The sequence below is a fragment of the Diprion similis genome, chromosome 7, assembly GCF_021155765.1.
Source record: "Diprion similis isolate iyDipSimi1 chromosome 7, iyDipSimi1.1, whole genome shotgun sequence".
NCBI classification, from domain to species: Eukaryota; Metazoa; Arthropoda; class Insecta; order Hymenoptera; family Diprionidae; genus Diprion; species Diprion similis.
Window position 1 is genome coordinate 3434501 of NC_060111.1, and position 16354 is coordinate 3450854.

The 16354-nt window shown below is 39.0% G+C and overlaps 3 protein-coding genes across 3 annotated transcripts; 1 reads left to right on the forward strand and 2 right to left on the reverse strand.

Moving 5' to 3' along the window:
• Window positions 1-1774: 1774 nt before the first annotated feature.
• On the reverse strand, window positions 1775-6589 carry LOC124408114 (28S rRNA (cytosine-C(5))-methyltransferase). Its single transcript, XM_046884822.1, has 7 exons — window positions 6225-6589; window positions 5000-5267; window positions 3469-3725; window positions 3286-3401; window positions 3023-3195; window positions 1861-2931; window positions 1775-1824 (listed from the first exon to the last, which is right to left on the reverse strand). Exons 1-6 carry the CDS (start codon window positions 6348-6350, stop codon window positions 1904-1906), a joined length of 1968 nt encoding a protein of 655 aa, XP_046740778.1. The 5' UTR covers window positions 6351-6589; the 3' UTR covers window positions 1775-1824; window positions 1861-1903.
• A 509-nt stretch (window positions 6590-7098) lies between these two features.
• On the forward strand, window positions 7099-15251 carry LOC124408161 (phosphatidylinositol 4,5-bisphosphate 3-kinase catalytic subunit delta isoform). Its single transcript, XM_046884900.1, has 11 exons — window positions 7099-7663; window positions 7779-8007; window positions 8475-8704; window positions 11606-12040; window positions 12131-12573; window positions 12695-12976; window positions 13040-13318; window positions 13414-13674; window positions 13760-14074; window positions 14450-14915; window positions 15009-15251. Exons 1-11 carry the CDS (start codon window positions 7520-7522, stop codon window positions 15138-15140), a joined length of 3216 nt encoding a protein of 1071 aa, XP_046740856.1. The 5' UTR covers window positions 7099-7519; the 3' UTR covers window positions 15141-15251.
• On the reverse strand, window positions 8739-11292 carry LOC124408162 (protein Spindly-like). The gene is made up of 6 exons (XM_046884902.1): window positions 10788-11292; window positions 10373-10688; window positions 10112-10232; window positions 9711-10023; window positions 9472-9628; window positions 8739-9365 (listed from the first exon to the last, which is right to left on the reverse strand). The coding sequence occupies exons 1-6, from the start codon at window positions 11057-11059 to the stop codon at window positions 8787-8789; spliced, it is 1758 nt and encodes a 585-aa protein (XP_046740858.1). The 5' UTR covers window positions 11060-11292; the 3' UTR covers window positions 8739-8786.
• Window positions 15252-16354: the final 1103 nt, after the last annotated feature.

The following is a 16354-nucleotide window of genomic DNA, read 5'->3' on the forward strand; positions in this document are numbered from 1 at the left end:
AATTGAATTTATGTTTATTAAACAGAGCTTGAGACAGAATTAGACAGTCTTGATTATAAACCGGACGAGTGTGGTCGAGAAAGGAAATACCCGCTGAGTAAATGACGGCGGTAGGCGTTTACGTAGATGAGGAAAAAAACGTATCGAAAAAATATGCAACAGAGCCGTTTGTCAGTCATCGCAGTGATACATCTGACGAAGGAAGGAAGAAAAAGGCTTGAACGGCGATAATAAACTTGGGCGACACAATTTTTATAACTTGTAGTATTAATCGTGTTTACCTAGAGCAAACTTATTGTTCAGTTAATCGTTTATATAAATTTGGTGTGGAAAAGTGAAGAGCTTTTGTCGATGTTATTTTTACAGTATTTGGATTTCGAGGATGAATAAATGCGCCGCAAAAATATCGCTGCTCATGAAGATATTTCTCACGTGTGATAGACGTGAAAAATACGTGCTCGACGCTCCGAAAGCTAAGGATCGTGAGACAGATGCTGATCGGCATGTGTCCGCCAATTTCAGCAGCAAAGATATTCGTCCGTTAAGATATTACAAGAGATTGAATCTGCCGTAAGGCGCGTTGTGCGTGTTTATAGTTATCCCGTCATCGCTGGTTTTCAGAGTGTAAACATGTCCGTGGATGGATAATGACATAAGGAAACTTGAGTGAGAGAAAGGGATATGCGGACGGTGGGAAAACACGAAATAAAACAAAACACGCTGCGAATTGGACTTTCATTAATTTCGTGATTGGTTTTCCTACGCCATTTCTATGTGACAAACGCAAGAAAAAACAAAACACGCTGCAAATTGGACTTTCCTTAATTTCGTGATTGGTTTTCCTACGCCATTTTTATGTGACAAATACAAGAAAGAACAAAACACGCTGCAAATTGGACTTTCCTTAATTTCGTGATTGGTTTTCCTACGCCATTTTTATGTGACAAATACAAGAAAGAACAAAACACGCTGCAAATTGGACTTTCCTTAATTTCGTGATTGGTTTTCCTACGCCATTTCTATGCGACAAACGCAAGAAAAAACAAAACACGCTGCAAATTGGACTTTCCTTAATTTCGTGATTGGTTTTCCTACGCCATTTCTATGTGACAAACGCAAGAAAAAACAAAACACGCTGCAAATTGGACTTTCCTTAATTTCGTGATTGGTTTTCCTACGCCATTTTTATGTGACAAATACAAGAAAAAACAAAACACGCTGCAAATTGGACTTTCCTTATTTTGGTGATCGGTTATCCTACGACATTTTCGATGGATCGTAACACGGGTTTAAACAAGTCGGACAGCCGCGATGATTTGTCGTACAATTTTTCACGCAGTTCGATGTGGAAGCTGTTTGATATTAGCGAGATGTATACGCCGTCAAGGTAATGTTACAGCTGTTATACCGCGATTTTTTAAATATTCTAAAAGATGAATTCTGGAGATATTTCTAGTGAACAAAATGAACCCGATAACAACAGAATAGAAGATCAAAACCACTAGAGCTTAGTAAGCATTTTGAACGTTCTAATTGTGGAACCTTTTCTCAAAGTGCTAAGATCTTGGCTTATTGGTTTCTTCGAATTTGCTCAAAATCATTTCTATTATGTACTATTGCGTGGTGTTTAATTTTCGTTCACCTTATTTTGACCAAAAAACGCGGCCAGAGATTTTTTTCTTATGGATTTTTCATTTGCTTTCATGAGTTTCTCAATTTTTTTTTCTCTGTTCCATTGCCACAGACTTTGTCCTTCTACAGAAATTTTCTAGGGAATTGTTTTTACCAAGGAAGATATAGATAATAAGGAAATTGTAAGCTGTGAAATGAACATAGTACAGAAATTAGAGCGAAACGTTTTCATTGTCAGAAAAATATTTGGGTACAGTCTTTCTGCAACAATTCAAACTCTGCTCTTTTTATGTTTTTTACGAGACGCTGGGTCTGCGTTCTTGGCAGTTTTGTCAACTGCATCGTTGGATACCTTGTGTTTCGATTCATTATCCGCTTCCTCATCAGGTTCTACGCGATCGCGTTTTTTATTGGACTTCTTCGCCTTCTTTTTAACGTTTTCTTCATCTCGAAGTGCATTTGAGTCGATTTCTTTGCCTTCCGTTCGCGATTTCTTACATTTCTTTTTCTTCGTCGACAACTCGTCGCAATTTTCTACAATGCTTTCCACCAAACAGCTTCCGCTGTGTTTGTGTTTTCGTTTTGAACTCGTTTCTTCAGTTTTGTTAACTTCGTCGCAATCATTCTGAGAGTTTTCTTCCGCGCCATCGTTCTCTGCTACATCAATGTCCTTTGCTCGCTTTTTTTTCTTCTTCTTGCTTACAACGTCTGTTCCTCCTTGAATAACTGCTTCGTAATTGTCAGTGATTTCCTCACTTTCCAGCGTAACAGCTATGCCACCGTTTTCATTACTCAACGCATGTTCATTGGAATGCTTCTGTTTCTTTTTCTTATCTTTCTTGCTAAATGGAGCTTCACTTGACTCTACACCATTCTCTCCGTTGATTGTATCGGATCCAAGTTTACTTTTTTTGCGTCTAATTTCTGGTAACGGAGCGTCAAAATTCCTTTCAAACACAGCCACGAAAAAACCGTTACTCAAGTCAGTCTCGGGTCTAGCGTACAAGCAATTATCCTTACAATTATACTCTTTCGAACTGTAATTCAGCCAGTTCTCATTCATAAGTGTTTTCGCTGATACCAGTTTATACGCATCGCCAACCTGAGATATAACATCGTCGATGACTTGTTCGTTCTCTTCGGGATAGAGAGAACAAGTTGAATAAACAATACGCTTTGCCTTGGGAAAATTCAGCAGAGCATGACGAAGTATTATCACCTGAAACGACTGTAGATTCCTTAATCGTCCAGGTGCGCATTTTTCAGTATTGGAATCGACGTCCAGCCTGTCGAGCATTCCTAGAAAAGTGAACAAAGGTAGCGTTTCGTTGGAAAATGAAGAAACTTTTGAATATAATTGTTTCAATAACAAGTTCAAAGCGCAAGTTACCTGAACCAGAGCAGCTCGGATCAACCAAAATATATTCAACATCGTGGCATCGTCGGGCGTCCAGCGTCATTACATCGGCATTGATGGTTTCTACGCAATGAGAGTTCGTCGATGCGACTATTTCGCAAAGCGTCTGATACCTTCGTTTGTCGATTTCCACCGCGTAGATCTTTCTGGAATTAGAGGATGCTGTAGTCAACGAGAAGCGACTTGCCTAAAATTTGCGGTGAAAAAATTTAACGTATTATCCAGCTGGCTCGTACCCTTTATTATTAAGCATTGCGGCCAAATGGGTTGTCTTCATTCCTGGCGCGGCGCACATGTCAAGTACAGTAGATCCTGGCCGAGCATCGAGTAGATGAGCGGGCAAACAGCTTGCCTGTAAAGATGAAAATAATCAATACTTAGTTACAAAGTGAACTTTCCAATTGTGGGAATTTTCTCACCTTGTCCTGTAAGATTATCGACCCGCTAGTATAGCCGGCGTGGTTGTAGAATTGTGTTTTTGGTGGAAATATCAACAATTCTGGGACGTGTATGTCTTGAATGAAAGCCATGCCGCTCAACTTTGACACGGCTTCGATAAACTCTGCGTAATCTTTGCTCCTGTGCAATTGACGCCATCCCTCTTCTTTGAAAGACTCGATGGCCTCCTCCACGGACATCGACAATGTATTGACTCTGACATATCTTGGCTTCTCAACTGAAAATCAAAATCCAGTACTCAATGCTCTGATCAATCGATATGCCTCATATTGTATTGAGCAGTCGTTTCTTTTTCATTGTCAACCTTATAGGCAATTGGCTCGAATTGTATTGGAATATGAGATTCGTACGAATAGTAAATTCTTTGCCTTTTATAATCGTTGGAATTTTATTCGTTAATCACTTGACAACGAACAATACGTGGCGGGAAATATTTGGGCACAATCATGTTCACAGAAATCTGAATGATTAATCATCTTGCATAAAGAGTCTTACAGTTGAAACGTGATTGTGCCCAGATAGAAGATTGTTGAAATGAAATTCACGAGTTTTTCTCACTTATATTAGACACTGTTTATTTTGACAAAAATACAGTTGGACCTGAATATATTCTGTACATCGGCTAGAATTCATTGCTCTAAATTTAAAAACGTGAAGAGGTATGTGAATCGAACCGATGCTATTTATAGCAGTGGGTCAATGGGTCTAGAATTGTAAAGGGTAATATCCGTATTGGAAAAACAATTATTGTCGAAAGATATGAAAAAAAAAAACAAAAAAAAAAAACCAAATAATGCTAAGAATAGGAAAATAAGAAAGATATTGTGCAATAATATAATCAATATTACAAAATCCTTCAGTCTTCTTTCAAATTGAGGTCTGATTTGGACATCGGTCGATCGTCGACTTCGGTTCGATTATCAGAAATAATTTCTCCGGTCGCAGGCTCAGGTTCGAAAATTGCTCGATATGCGTAACTGGCTATGATTAAATTGACCGTAACTACAGCGGCTAAAGCAGATATGCAATTTGTAGTGAATTTGTCGGCGTGAAATTCGGTGTTCAGGATATGCCGGGATCCAAAGAATGCGGCAAACGGCAGAGTGAACATGGCGGTGCTGTAGAGGAATAACAATCCCAAGACTCTGAGTTGACGCATATTCTCTCTCCTTTCTCCGTACATATTATTGCCGCCGTTACCCGATGCGTTTTGCACAACTTCAAAGCTATTAGAGTTTTGTCTATTATAATCATTAACGAAGCAGGACCAGAACTGCTTTATCTTAGAATGTCTTCTCGATTGTATTCTGTTGTTACGGATGATTAGAACCATGAAACCGGCAGCGCTGCACGTTGGATATTAATCGTTTGGTTATCGGGGAAAGATGATAAGTCTGCGTCTCTCTGCGCGCAGCGATTCTCAATGCGGCAAATATTCTGCAAAAACAACATGCAAGCCGTTAAAAAATGGAGAAAATAAATTCTGTTTACCTTTTAGCTTATTCTCAGGATTTTCAAATGACTCTGTATTCTTTAGCTCATCCTTCAATGATTTCTCATAGGCAAGAACCGTTAACACTGGCTTGCATTCTGAACTCAAATGCTTTTTTCCCCATAATAATTCAGTGATCAAAATTCTGGCTAGCCATGGGTCAAGTCTGGGCTCGTTTACCAGTATCAAGGTCCGACGGATAAGCTGATCCAGTTGAGAAGCGTGCTGAAGACTGGTGAGCGCGAGGGCATACAATGCTTTAATATTCTGCGTATAACACCAATATTTCATTTAGACCGCATCGCCAGGATGTTAGTCGAGATAAGGAACGAGGAAAAAATGTTTCGAAACGCACGACGTCGGTCGCACGTGAATAAATATATAAAATGCTTCTCCTTGATGTAAATTTTTTTTTTTTTTTTTTTTTTTCTTGTTCTTGCAATTAGTCACAAGGTTGGTGGAAACAACGAAATTTCTTCTAAAATATTTATCAGACGAACAGTCTGGCCAGAAGCGTTTCTTGGCCAGAAGGAAAAAGTGGGATGAAAAATTCACGTGTATTTTAAACTGACGTGAAATAAATTTTATTCGTTTAATTTATCCAAAAATAAGTAGGATAAATATTTTTACTGGAAAAAGTCATGGTTACTGATGATTTCAAAACAATCAAAGCATAATTGATAGAATAATGGTATTTAATGAGTAGAAACTCATTTTCTTGCTATATCAAATCTCTACAATTATTGAGCTTTCTTTTACTTGTGGATTAAAAAATCTGTACAACAAGTCGTTACAGGTAATACCTAGAAGCTGAAAAGAATTGCAATTCATATAAATTGAGCAAACTCTGTGAAGTTGTCGGTAACTGGAATTTTAGGATTGATATTAATTTTTTTGTTTTTTTTTTTTGTTTTTACTTTTCATCACCTTTGATGTTACAATGAAAGCATTTTTCTTTGTTTAATTTAGCACTCTCTGAATCTTTTGTAAATATAGTTTTTCGTATTGTACGCCCGTTATTAGTAGGTATAAAAATTGTGAGAAAAAGGTTAATTTTTGTTTAAACGTCGTTATCGTCGGGCGCGACAAAGAAAGAAAGAAAGAAAGAAAGGAAGGAAGGAAGGAAAGATAGGATGAAAAAAAGAGAAGAGCGGACAAAACAAACACACGTACTGATTCATATTTGAAAAACACGAGGCGACCCCACAGTAATTAAGTACTTACAGGATGCTGTTTGAGATAAACTAACTGTTTGAGGCTGGCTCCGTCCTCCCTAACAGTTTGTACAATTTTAGCAACGGTTTTGTAAAGCCTCGGTACTTTTATCGAGTGTTCGAATACGCCGGACATGTTATCGCATTTTCCAGGATTAATCGTCGCTGGTAGGTGTTCTTCAGGCAGGGTGTAACTGGTTGCTGCTGCTGCTGCGGAATATTGGTTAGGAAATCACATGACGTTGCAACGGGGCGTCGCGGCTTAGAAAACACGATCGGGAAGCGGCGTTATTCACTTGTTACTTGTTACCAGCGTGAACTGCGCCGGTTACTCGTCCGCCTAGCAGCCGATGTTACCAACAACAGAGGAGTAAAAAGACTGAAAAAGACTCACCTGAAGTGGGGTGGGGATGAAAATGCGTATGCACGTATCTCTACGCACATGCGTTCATGCAGCATGGCTAATTTGTCATGCGACTTAACGATAAGACTACTTTTCACCCGCAACATGCATCAACGTTTTTATTTTTAAATCGTAGTAACTGGGAGGCGATAATCAAAAAGATTAACGAGACGATGACGCGATAGATAAGCTTCGCGAAGATAATAACAATTCGGATCGCTCCGAAGCGATGACTGCGAGAAATAAGTCTAAAATCGGGGAGAAATTGGTAGCATGCATGCAGCAGCATGGCTCTGCATCAGCAACGATATCAGGAACGAAACAAACTCAGACTCAGACGCAACTGGTAACCGTGTGAAGTTACCCCCGTCTAGTCCGTCAGTCGTCGAGAGAGTAGGCGCGAGAGTCTCGAGCGAGAGAGAGAGAGAGAGAGACAGAGAGAATGAGATGGCTAGTGGGAGGGAGGGAGAGAGAAAGAGCGAAATGAATAATGGCCGATGGTGTTGTTATTGCGTGCAGTGATAGTTATTTGCATTTCTGGTCCGTTGTTGTCTCGAGAGCGATTTCTTTCCGCCGATCGAATCCCTCAGCTTTGAAATCTCTAACCGATCATCAATCAGGGAGACACGAAGGAGGGATCGAAATCCGTATAAAATTTATTTATTATCCCGGTGTTGCCGAGAATCGCGGAGGAAAAATGTAGCAGTGACTGACACTAGCCGCTTCTTGTTCGTCGTCGGTCGTCCTGCTTTCACGCTACATATTACAATGGAAAGGATGGAACTGTGTCACGGCCCTAACGTGTCCACTCTAAATCGCGAGATGTGATTAGGACCCCAGAATCATCGAGTACCTTTTTATCCTCGGTTTTCAGACCCCGCTTTCCTACCAACGGAAACACCATGGTTCAGGTACCCAGCGTCTACACCTACAACTACTGGACCAAGACACCCACCGAGGTTGTCGAGCTCACGTGCTTGATGCCAAATGGGGTCGTCATACCCCTCGAGACGAATCGGAATGCCACCCTTACGGAGATCAAGGAGGTTTGTAATCCTTAATTTATTTTCCGTTTCTACCTCTCGTCATGGTTTATTCTTCACTCTTCACTCTTCACTCTTCACTCTTCTTAATTTTGGTCTTTCGAATTTATTTATGCAGGACCTTTGGGACGAGGCGAGCAAGTATCCGTTACATGGAACGCTGCGCGATGCCAATTCCTATGTATTCTCGTGCATCAATTCTATGGCTGAGGCTGAGGAACTTCGCGATGAAAACAGACGACTCTGTGATATCAGGCCTTTTTGCTCCGTACTTAAGGTTATCGAACGCGAGGGAGAGAAAGGGGACAAACTATTGGATAATCAAATAAGTCATCTCATCGGAAAAGGTAAACATTAGCTTAATCTCACGTTTTTGTTTAATGGTTTGTTGACCGAGTCGTTGGCAAGTTTTGTGTAGCGATTGTGCTCTGGTTCAAGTCGACTTACCTTTTGCACAATTTTTACTTTAATTTTTTCAATCGGAGAGACAAGACTCGTTTCTTTTCTGTAATCGATATCGTTTTGCATGAATAAATAGGTGTACAAACTCGATACTGAGATTCAATTAACAGCACTGATTGAATATCTCTCATGCGAATTGAATTAATTGAAACAATTTAGAAGCAAAACAGGTTTTTGAATACGTAATCGTTATTTACCAAATTTTTTCGGTATACACGACAAACTTTCAAGAAGAATATCGACTTTTCTTTTTTTTGCTCAAGCAACGAGGAAAGATTGCAAAAGTTTTAGTAGAAAAAGTTTACGTCGTAAGTTTTTAAGTTACTCCTAACTTGTGATTTTTTTATTTAAGGCCTGCACGAATTTGTCGCATTAAAAAATTCAGAAGTGAATGACTTTCGATGGAAAATGAGACTCCTGGGAGACGAAATAGTGCAAAGTAGACAGAAGAAATCCTGGGAGGAAAAAGTCTGTTATCAGTATCCCCCGCGATTAGCACCTCCACATGTTATACATAAGAATATTGAATCTCGACTCAAGGATGGTAATTTCGTGGTCCTCACTAAGTTTGAGAACACAGAGGTAAGAGTTTAAAAGTACATAATATTTATTTCATTTGAATAATAGTGCGTAAAAAATCATTGTATCAAAATTAGGTAAGAAGTCATTTTCTTGGTTGAGTACTTATAAAGACAACTGGACATTTCTTTTTCTCGACCTTTTGCCTGGTTAATTTAGGCTTTTGCACATCCACAGTATCGCATGTAAATCTCAAACTCTTTGTTGTCTTCTCTTGATTTTTGGAACACGTAGTTTTCTTCGGAGGTTTTACAAGCGCTGACTTTAGGGTTGCATCAATCGCGTTTGAGCTACTGGCCGTGTTCTCTTTGTTCGAGCCAACACTTTTTTTTGGAGACCCGGATACCGGATTGGTTTTAATACTTTCTCCCGAACGACACGCTTCCCTGGATTCACCGAGTGTATTGAACTCCTCCAATGATTCTAAATCATTATTGAGCTTGCTCACTGAAGCTGTTGAATTTTTCAATTCGTCCATCGAAAGAGTCGGAACTTGAAGTAGTTTCTCCAAAGTATCGTCGACTTGATTTGCTTCGCCCAAATCAGGTGTGATATTTTCCATTGGTTTTTCATCCAGATGCTCAATTTCTCCACAAATATCTTTTGCATTTAGTTTCAGACAGTCCTCACATTTGATTTGATTTTGCGCAGCCAAATACTGTGCCTATGAACAATTAAATTGTTATTCGTTTCTAGCTATAATTATGTCCTTCTGAAGTTTTATAAGAAAAATAAATAAATAAATAAATGAAGATCTTTCATCAGCTTACCTGAAACGACATGGCTTTCCGTCTCCACTGTATGAGCTGCTTTGAAAGATGGCATTTAATTTCTTCCTGTATAATCTTCTGCGTTGAACTTTCATCCAGATGACTTTGCAGATCTTCGATCTCTTTCTTCTTTGCTGCCAAGAGAGATTGTAGATAGCTACAAAGAAATATTCAAATTCATTAGGCAATCAATAATTGCAGTATTTAGCATTACAGATGAAATGCGAATAGTCGTTTACCTGAAGTTGTTGTTAGCTGGTTCTTTGTTACCGTCTGTAACTTTCAGTTTTTTTACTTCCATTTTCAATTTATTCTCCAGCTCTAAAATACGCGATTTGTACGTTTCTATCAAACGAGCGTTATGATCCATCATCTCTGCGTCGTCATCTTTCCATCTTTTTAGTAGCGTTGCTCTCTCAGCTTTGAGTGCACTGATTTCATTCTCCTTTGCTCTGTAAGTTTCTTTCATTTCTATGTATTTTTCCTTCATCGATGTCAGATCTTTTATCAATTCTCTTCGATTATCTTCTACTTCGGCAAACAGCGAATTCCCTACAAAAGGAAATAGAAGTAAACAAACGAACGAGTTTTACAAATAGTTGAAAAACCTGCACAAATCTTAATACAGAAGATAAAATACCCTTCACAAAATCATTCGCGGGAATAGATTTCAGTGACTCCAATTCAGACCGACATATAACAAGTTCGTCCCTCGTAGTTTCCAAAATATCGTTCAGTGATTTTATATCTGCTTTTTTCATCTGTAGAAAAAAAAAGTTTCATTGCAAAACAGGCGATCCGTTAAAATGTTGAAAAACAATTAAAGCAATGTCTAAAATATATTAACTTAACTAAATTATATTATAAAAACTTGACTAAAAGTATGAAATCTTTTTTTCACCTCCAATATTTCACCGACTTCATTGTAATCTTTTTTAAGCGTTACGATAGTTTCCTCAAGCTGCTGTTGTACGAATAACAGCTCTTCCTCAACTTTTTGTTTCTTATCTAATTCCTCGTTAAGGTTAGCGATCGTTTTCTTCATTATTCCTAACTCCTCACTCTTATCTAAACTTTCGGATCTTGTCGTGGCGAAGAGTAATTTTTCCTTGACTGCAATCGTTTCTTGCAAGTCTTGATTCCTTTTTTTTTCACACAACAGGCTCGCCTCCAGCTCTGATAGTTGTTCTTGGTAATCTTTTTTCTCAGTAGCAAATCTGGAATATTAATTGAGAGTCTTGAGCAACAATAACAAAGAAAAATAGAATGGAAAACAATATTCGATTCGATTAGGTCTTGAATTCGTGCGTTCTTACTTTTCTAAAAGTTGGTTTGTTTTCTTTTCCGCTTCCAGCTTCTCTCGTGAAAGATTTTCTTCCAATAATTCGTTGCTTTCGAAAAGATCCTTCTGCATGGCGAGAGCGGCTCTCAACTTTTGTCGCATCTCGTGCATTTCTTGTTGGTACTTTTCGTCGTACTCTCTTTCCGCGCTTAACAGTTTATTCAATTCTGTCATCTCGTCTTTTAGTTCTTCGTTAGTTTTGCTTTTATTCGTATCCAACGAGCCATCATCCCCACCGTCAAGCATTTTTTTAGGTTAGGTGTATAGCTTGATTTACAAATTTTAAATTTATAATAAAAGAAAGTTACAAAATTAGAAATTAACCAGTATAGGGAGACAATGTTTCAACTCATAACTTCAACCTGCGTTTCTTGAACTCGCACCGAAAGCTCAGTTGTTAGAAATTTTATATCAATCCGAAGCCCCAACTGACACTGGATTGAATTTCAAATCGAGATTTGTTTACCAGCCTGCAGGCTGCCAGCTTGCCTTTCTTCCTCACTTACCTCTCGCTCAGTCGATAAAGAGGAACACTTGGGTCCAATGCTCAAATTGGATTGTATTTATTTTCCATTTTATTTATTAGCTCGAGGTTTTACAGTTTTACTTTTAGCGAGTAATCGATGGGGAACAAAAATTGAAGAGTGGATTTTAATGAAAGCGATCGTTTAGTTATTTGAAGAAGAGCCTAGCGTAGCCTTAACACACTGTCTATAAGATCGGCATTGATCTGAACATGTATAAAGAATAGAAATTGAATAAATTTTTTTACACTACCTTGTTTTATTTCAGACTACATTCACGTTTCAAATACAGCACGAAACCACACCGCACCAACTACTGACGCAAATATTGAATAAAAAGGCGATGACTTTAAATTCGCGTGGCGAAAGGCCTGGGGATTTTATACTCAAAGTTTGCGGTCAGGAAGAGTACCTGATCGGAGATTATCCGCTTATACAATTCTTCTATATTCAGGATTGTCTGGCTCGAGATATAATGCCGACTCTAGTTACAATGAGCGTTATTAATCTGTCCATCGATCACGACAGTATTTGTGAAGTGCCAGAAATCGATAGTCTTAAACGTACCAGGCCGTCTTTTTCCACGCTCACATTGCGCAAAAAAGGCAAGCACATATCTGCCTGGAAACTGGACGAGCAGTTTATGTTCAATGTAAATGGCATATCCCGCCTGAATTGCGACGCTGCACACCGTACTGTAGAGGTAATTTTGTATTCGTTGACTGATTTGCAAAGCGTTTTTTTTTTGCTCTGACTAATGCGAGCTACTGACAAATTTCATATTTTTTCACAGATCGGCGTACAAGCGGGTCTTTTTCACGGCGGCAAATCCCTCTGTGAAAGTCAGAAGACTGGTGAAAATATAGTGAGAAATGAGCGAGGAAACGAGGGAAGCTGTGAATGGGAAGAGACTCTGAAATTCGACATCAAAGTCAGAGACATACCTAGAATGTCGAGACTTTGTTTTGTTCTTTATGAGATAAGCAAGACTGCGCGAGGGCTGAAGAGCCGGAGGCTCGTCAAGGACTCTAAACAAGAATATTATATAAATCCGTTGTGTTGGGCGAACACAACGATATACGACTTTAAATCTCAGCTCAAAACCGGCGCTATGACACTCTACACGTGGACATATGCTGAAGATATGCAGAACGAAGATCTGCTTCACCCCCTCGGAACCGTTGTTTCCAATCCGCACATAGATCACGCCGCTGCACTTATGCTCACCTTTCCGAAGCAAGTTTTTGACAATTGCAATTTATTTTTGTTCAATCACGGAATTTCGTCGAAGCGATAATATACTTTGTTTAATTGTATTTCGAATGAATATGCTCATCATCGTTCGTTTCTCTTTCAGTTACGGTAAGGACAAATCAGTGCTTTATCCAACGTTGGAAAAAGTTGTGGAATATGCTAACAGCTTGCGTAAAACTGGCGACGAGGAGGAACTTTATCAGGATTTGGATAGTAATAAGTTTCAGCAATTGGAACAGTTGAGAACGCTTGCCGACAGCGATCCGATGCATGAACTTCACGAGCAAGAAAGAAAAACAATGTGGGCGCTGCGGTATCACTGCCTAAAGAAAATACCCACACTATTAACGAAGCTGTTACATTGCGTCGAGTGGAATGATCACAGGTATGCTCGAAGAGAGTTTTTGCCTGTTTAGTGACTAATGAAAATATAATTGCGCAATTTCAGGGAAGTGGCGGAGGCGACGGCGTTGGTTCAACAGTGGCCTCAGCTGCCCGTGGAGAAAGCTTTAGAATTACTGGACTACGCGTACGCCGATCAGACTGTACGGAGCTTTGCTGTACGGTGTCTCATGGATGTTAGCGATGAAGATTTGAGCCTTTATTTATTACAACTTGTCCAAGCTCTGAAACACGAAAATTATCTATCGTGTGAACTGACAGAATTTTTGCTCAGAAGAGCGCTCAACAACCAGCGCATAGGGCACTACCTGTTCTGGCATTTGAGGTAAGATTTCTTGAAAGCGAATTTGCTATATATCGATAAAACTTGTCTGAATTTCGCTGAGAAGTATCGAGTTCATGCATTATTCGCTTTCACAGATCAGAAATGCAGGTGGGTTCGGTGTCCGTGCGGTTTGGATTAATCCTGGAAGCTTATTGTCGAGGAAGTCAGGAACACATGCGCGCTCTTACCAAGGAAATGGAATGTTTGGACAAGTTGAGATCGACCTCGGAATTCGTGAGGCAGAGAAAAGACCGCAAAGCCGCGCTGCAGGAATTTCTCCAAGAGCCTCACTGTCGAGAAGCCGTTTCTAATATACTAAATCCTCTCGATCCAAGTTACAGATGGAAATATGTAAAGTGAGTAATCACTACTGTGTTGTTCAAGTTGAATCTGTACACAAGACGAAGACTTGAAATTAATTCGATACCCTACTCGTGACAGAATGGAGAAATGCAGAGTAATGGATAGTAAGATGCGACCTCTTTGGCTGGTCTTTGAAAACGCAGATCCGTACGGAGACGATATATACTTGATACTAAAACACGGTGACGACCTTAGGCAAGATATGTTGACGCTGCAAATGCTGCGAATAATGGATAAGCTTTGGAAGAACGAGGGTTTAGACTTACGCATGAATCCTTACGGCTGCATATCCACCGAGCACAGAGTCGGGATGATCGAAGTTGTCCTTAACGCCGAAACGATAGCCAATATTCAAAAAGAGAAAGGAATGTTTTCGGCGACATCGGCTTTCAGGTATATCATCATGTTTTATTTCGTTTTTACATGTATTCGTCCAATTTCTGGTCACTCACCTTATCCGCGAAGCAGAATATCCAGACGATTGTACATAAAACGGTATATCTGTTTCGAGTCTTATAACAGGGAGTGCTTTTTCTAGTAAGAAAAAAAAAGGTGATACAGCAATGCAATTAAGGGTAGGAGGGTACCGTTAAGTTCATGATGTGGAAATGTGAGTGTCGCATGAGTAATACAGTCCCTAGGGAATTCTCCGATGTCATAGTATAGGTCTTCTATGATTGAAAATTGATGTTGCATTGAAAGTGGTATATCGCCTGCTGTGCCAGTACGTTGTTGATTGATTTACGTATGTTATTGACAATGATGCAGGAGGGGCTCGCTGCTCGCTTGGCTAAAGGATCACAACCAAACCGAAGCTGCGTTGAACAAAGCCGTTGAAGAGTTTACGCTGAGTTGTGCGGGATATTGTGTCGCTACATATGTGTTAGGTATAGCTGACCGCCATTCGGACAACATTATGGTGAAAAAAACGGGCCAGTTATTCCACATTGATTTCGGTCACATATTGGGTCACTTTAAAGAAAAATTTGGCTTCAGAAGGGAAAGGGTCCCTTTTGTATTGACAAATGACTTTGTACACGTTATAAACAAAGGTCAGCCCAAGAAAGGTCAGGCGGTGGTGGAATTTCAACGATTTCAAAGATACTGCGAGCAAGCTTTCCTCGTTTTAAGGAGACACGGCGGACTTATTTTATCACTCTTTGCTATGATGATCTCTACCGGTCTTCCTGAGCTCTCGTCGGAAAAGGATCTTAATTATCTGAGAGACACCCTAGTGAGTATAATAAATTATGTATTTGGTTTTCATCACTTTTCAATTGTTCAAACTTCATGTAAAGTAATTCCAAATCACGTTGAATTTTTTCAGGTTTTAGAAATGTCAGAAAACGAAGCACAGATGCATTTTCGTAGTAAATTTGACGAGGCATTGTGCAATTCTTGGAAAACCTCGTTGAACTGGGCTTCCCACAATATGGCCAAGAACAACAAAACGACATGAATCTTTTCTCATTTCGTTGTACTAGGTAAGACTGTCTCATATTTGTTTCGGTTTTTTTTTTTGTTTTTTTTTTGTTTCCCTAATTTTTAAGCTATTATGTAGAAAAGAAGTTAAATATTACGGACAATATTTTATTCACAAGAAGATCTCATAGACCCAGCTTTACACATGAAACAAAGAGAGAAAAAAAAAGCAAAAAAAGAGAAAAGAGAACGTCGATACTAGATCTATGTACTAAGAAAAAATGGGAAACGTTAACGACGGTAGTTGTGTTCCGTCGACGTTTTAGATTTTAAGAATTTTCATTCATTTGTTACATCGTAAGATTGATAACTGATAAGGCGGAAAAGAAAAAAAAGCAAGCAAACAAACCAACAAAAGAAATCTTGTATACTTATTTTTCTTATACATACGTGTATCGCATCGTACATTGTAAAATAATCATTATCCTAAGTTCCTGGGGGGAAACTCATTATCTCCGAGTTGTTGCAAAAAATAGTCTTTTTCCCGCAACGTCGTTTCACAATGTAATGTAAATAATTCACAAACCTTAAATCTTAATTATGTATATTATTTATGCGTAACGCAAACCGTGTAATATTTGTTTAAAAAAAAAAAAAAAAAAAAGAAAAAAAAAAGAAAAAAGAAAAAAGAAGAAAAGAAGAAAAAAGAAAACACGAAATCTTACCAATCAAACATGTCGTTATTTTTATACCGTACTTTGCGATCGTGCTAAGTTTGTTTTCTTTCATCGTGAAATTGTCTTGTGAAAAAAGGCTAATTTACCAGACTTGCGAATACTAGATGCGCTTGAGGAGAAGGGTTTGAAGGAAATTGAACGATACGTGGAAAATTGCACAACGTCAATCCGGCACTTACACTGCATCTGAGACGAACGTTCAGTATTTGAGACTATCGCCCATACGTGTTCAGTTTATCATTCACGAAAGGACTAAAATGTTTTCGATTGACTTAATCTTTGCTCATCGAAACACTCGACACGAATAGCGCGAACTAGACGATTACATATCGATTCTACGTAGTCATAGATTTTCATTTATGTTGCCTTGCCGTTATATTTGGCGAGAGATCGAAGACGGCGAAAAGAAGGAGGTAGGATCACGGAGAACGCGTTATTTCGAAAATTGGCAAGCTGCTCCTTACTAGGGCAGCAAGGTCCAATAAGAATCGAATTTTATTTCAGATGACTAGAT

Excerpts from the sequence above, each read along its gene's own strand:
- LOC124408114 (XM_046884822.1), bottom strand. The coding sequence starts at position 6,350 with ATGTCCGGCGTATTCGAACACTCGATAAAAGTACCGAGGCTTTACAAA. Across the intron at positions 3,726-4,999 it reads TCCTGAGAATAAGCTAAAAG|TTGAGAAGCCAAGATATGTC; the intron begins GTAAACAGAATT and ends TTTGATTTTCAG. Across the intron at positions 3,196-3,285 it reads GCAATGCTTAATAATAAAGG|AAAGATCTACGCGGTGGAAA; the intron begins GTACGAGCCAGC and ends CTCTAATTCCAG.
- LOC124408161 (XM_046884900.1), top strand. The coding sequence starts at position 7,520 with ATGGTTCAGGTACCCAGCGTCTACACCTACAACTACTGGACCAAGACA. Across the intron at positions 12,574-12,694 it reads CTTATGCTCACCTTTCCGAA|TTACGGTAAGGACAAATCAG; the intron begins GCAAGTTTTTGA and ends TTTCTCTTTCAG. Across the intron at positions 14,075-14,449 it reads TCGGCGACATCGGCTTTCAG|GAGGGGCTCGCTGCTCGCTT; the intron begins GTATATCATCAT and ends ACAATGATGCAG.
- LOC124408162 (XM_046884902.1), bottom strand. The coding sequence starts at position 11,059 with ATGCTTGACGGTGGGGATGATGGCTCGTTGGATACGAATAAAAGCAAA. Across the intron at positions 10,689-10,787 it reads ACAAACCAACTTTTAGAAAA|ATTTGCTACTGAGAAAAAAG; the intron begins GTAAGAACGCAC and ends TTAATATTCCAG. Across the intron at positions 9,629-9,710 it reads CCAGCTAACAACAACTTCAG|CTATCTACAATCTCTCTTGG; the intron begins GTAAACGACTAT and ends ATTTCTTTGTAG.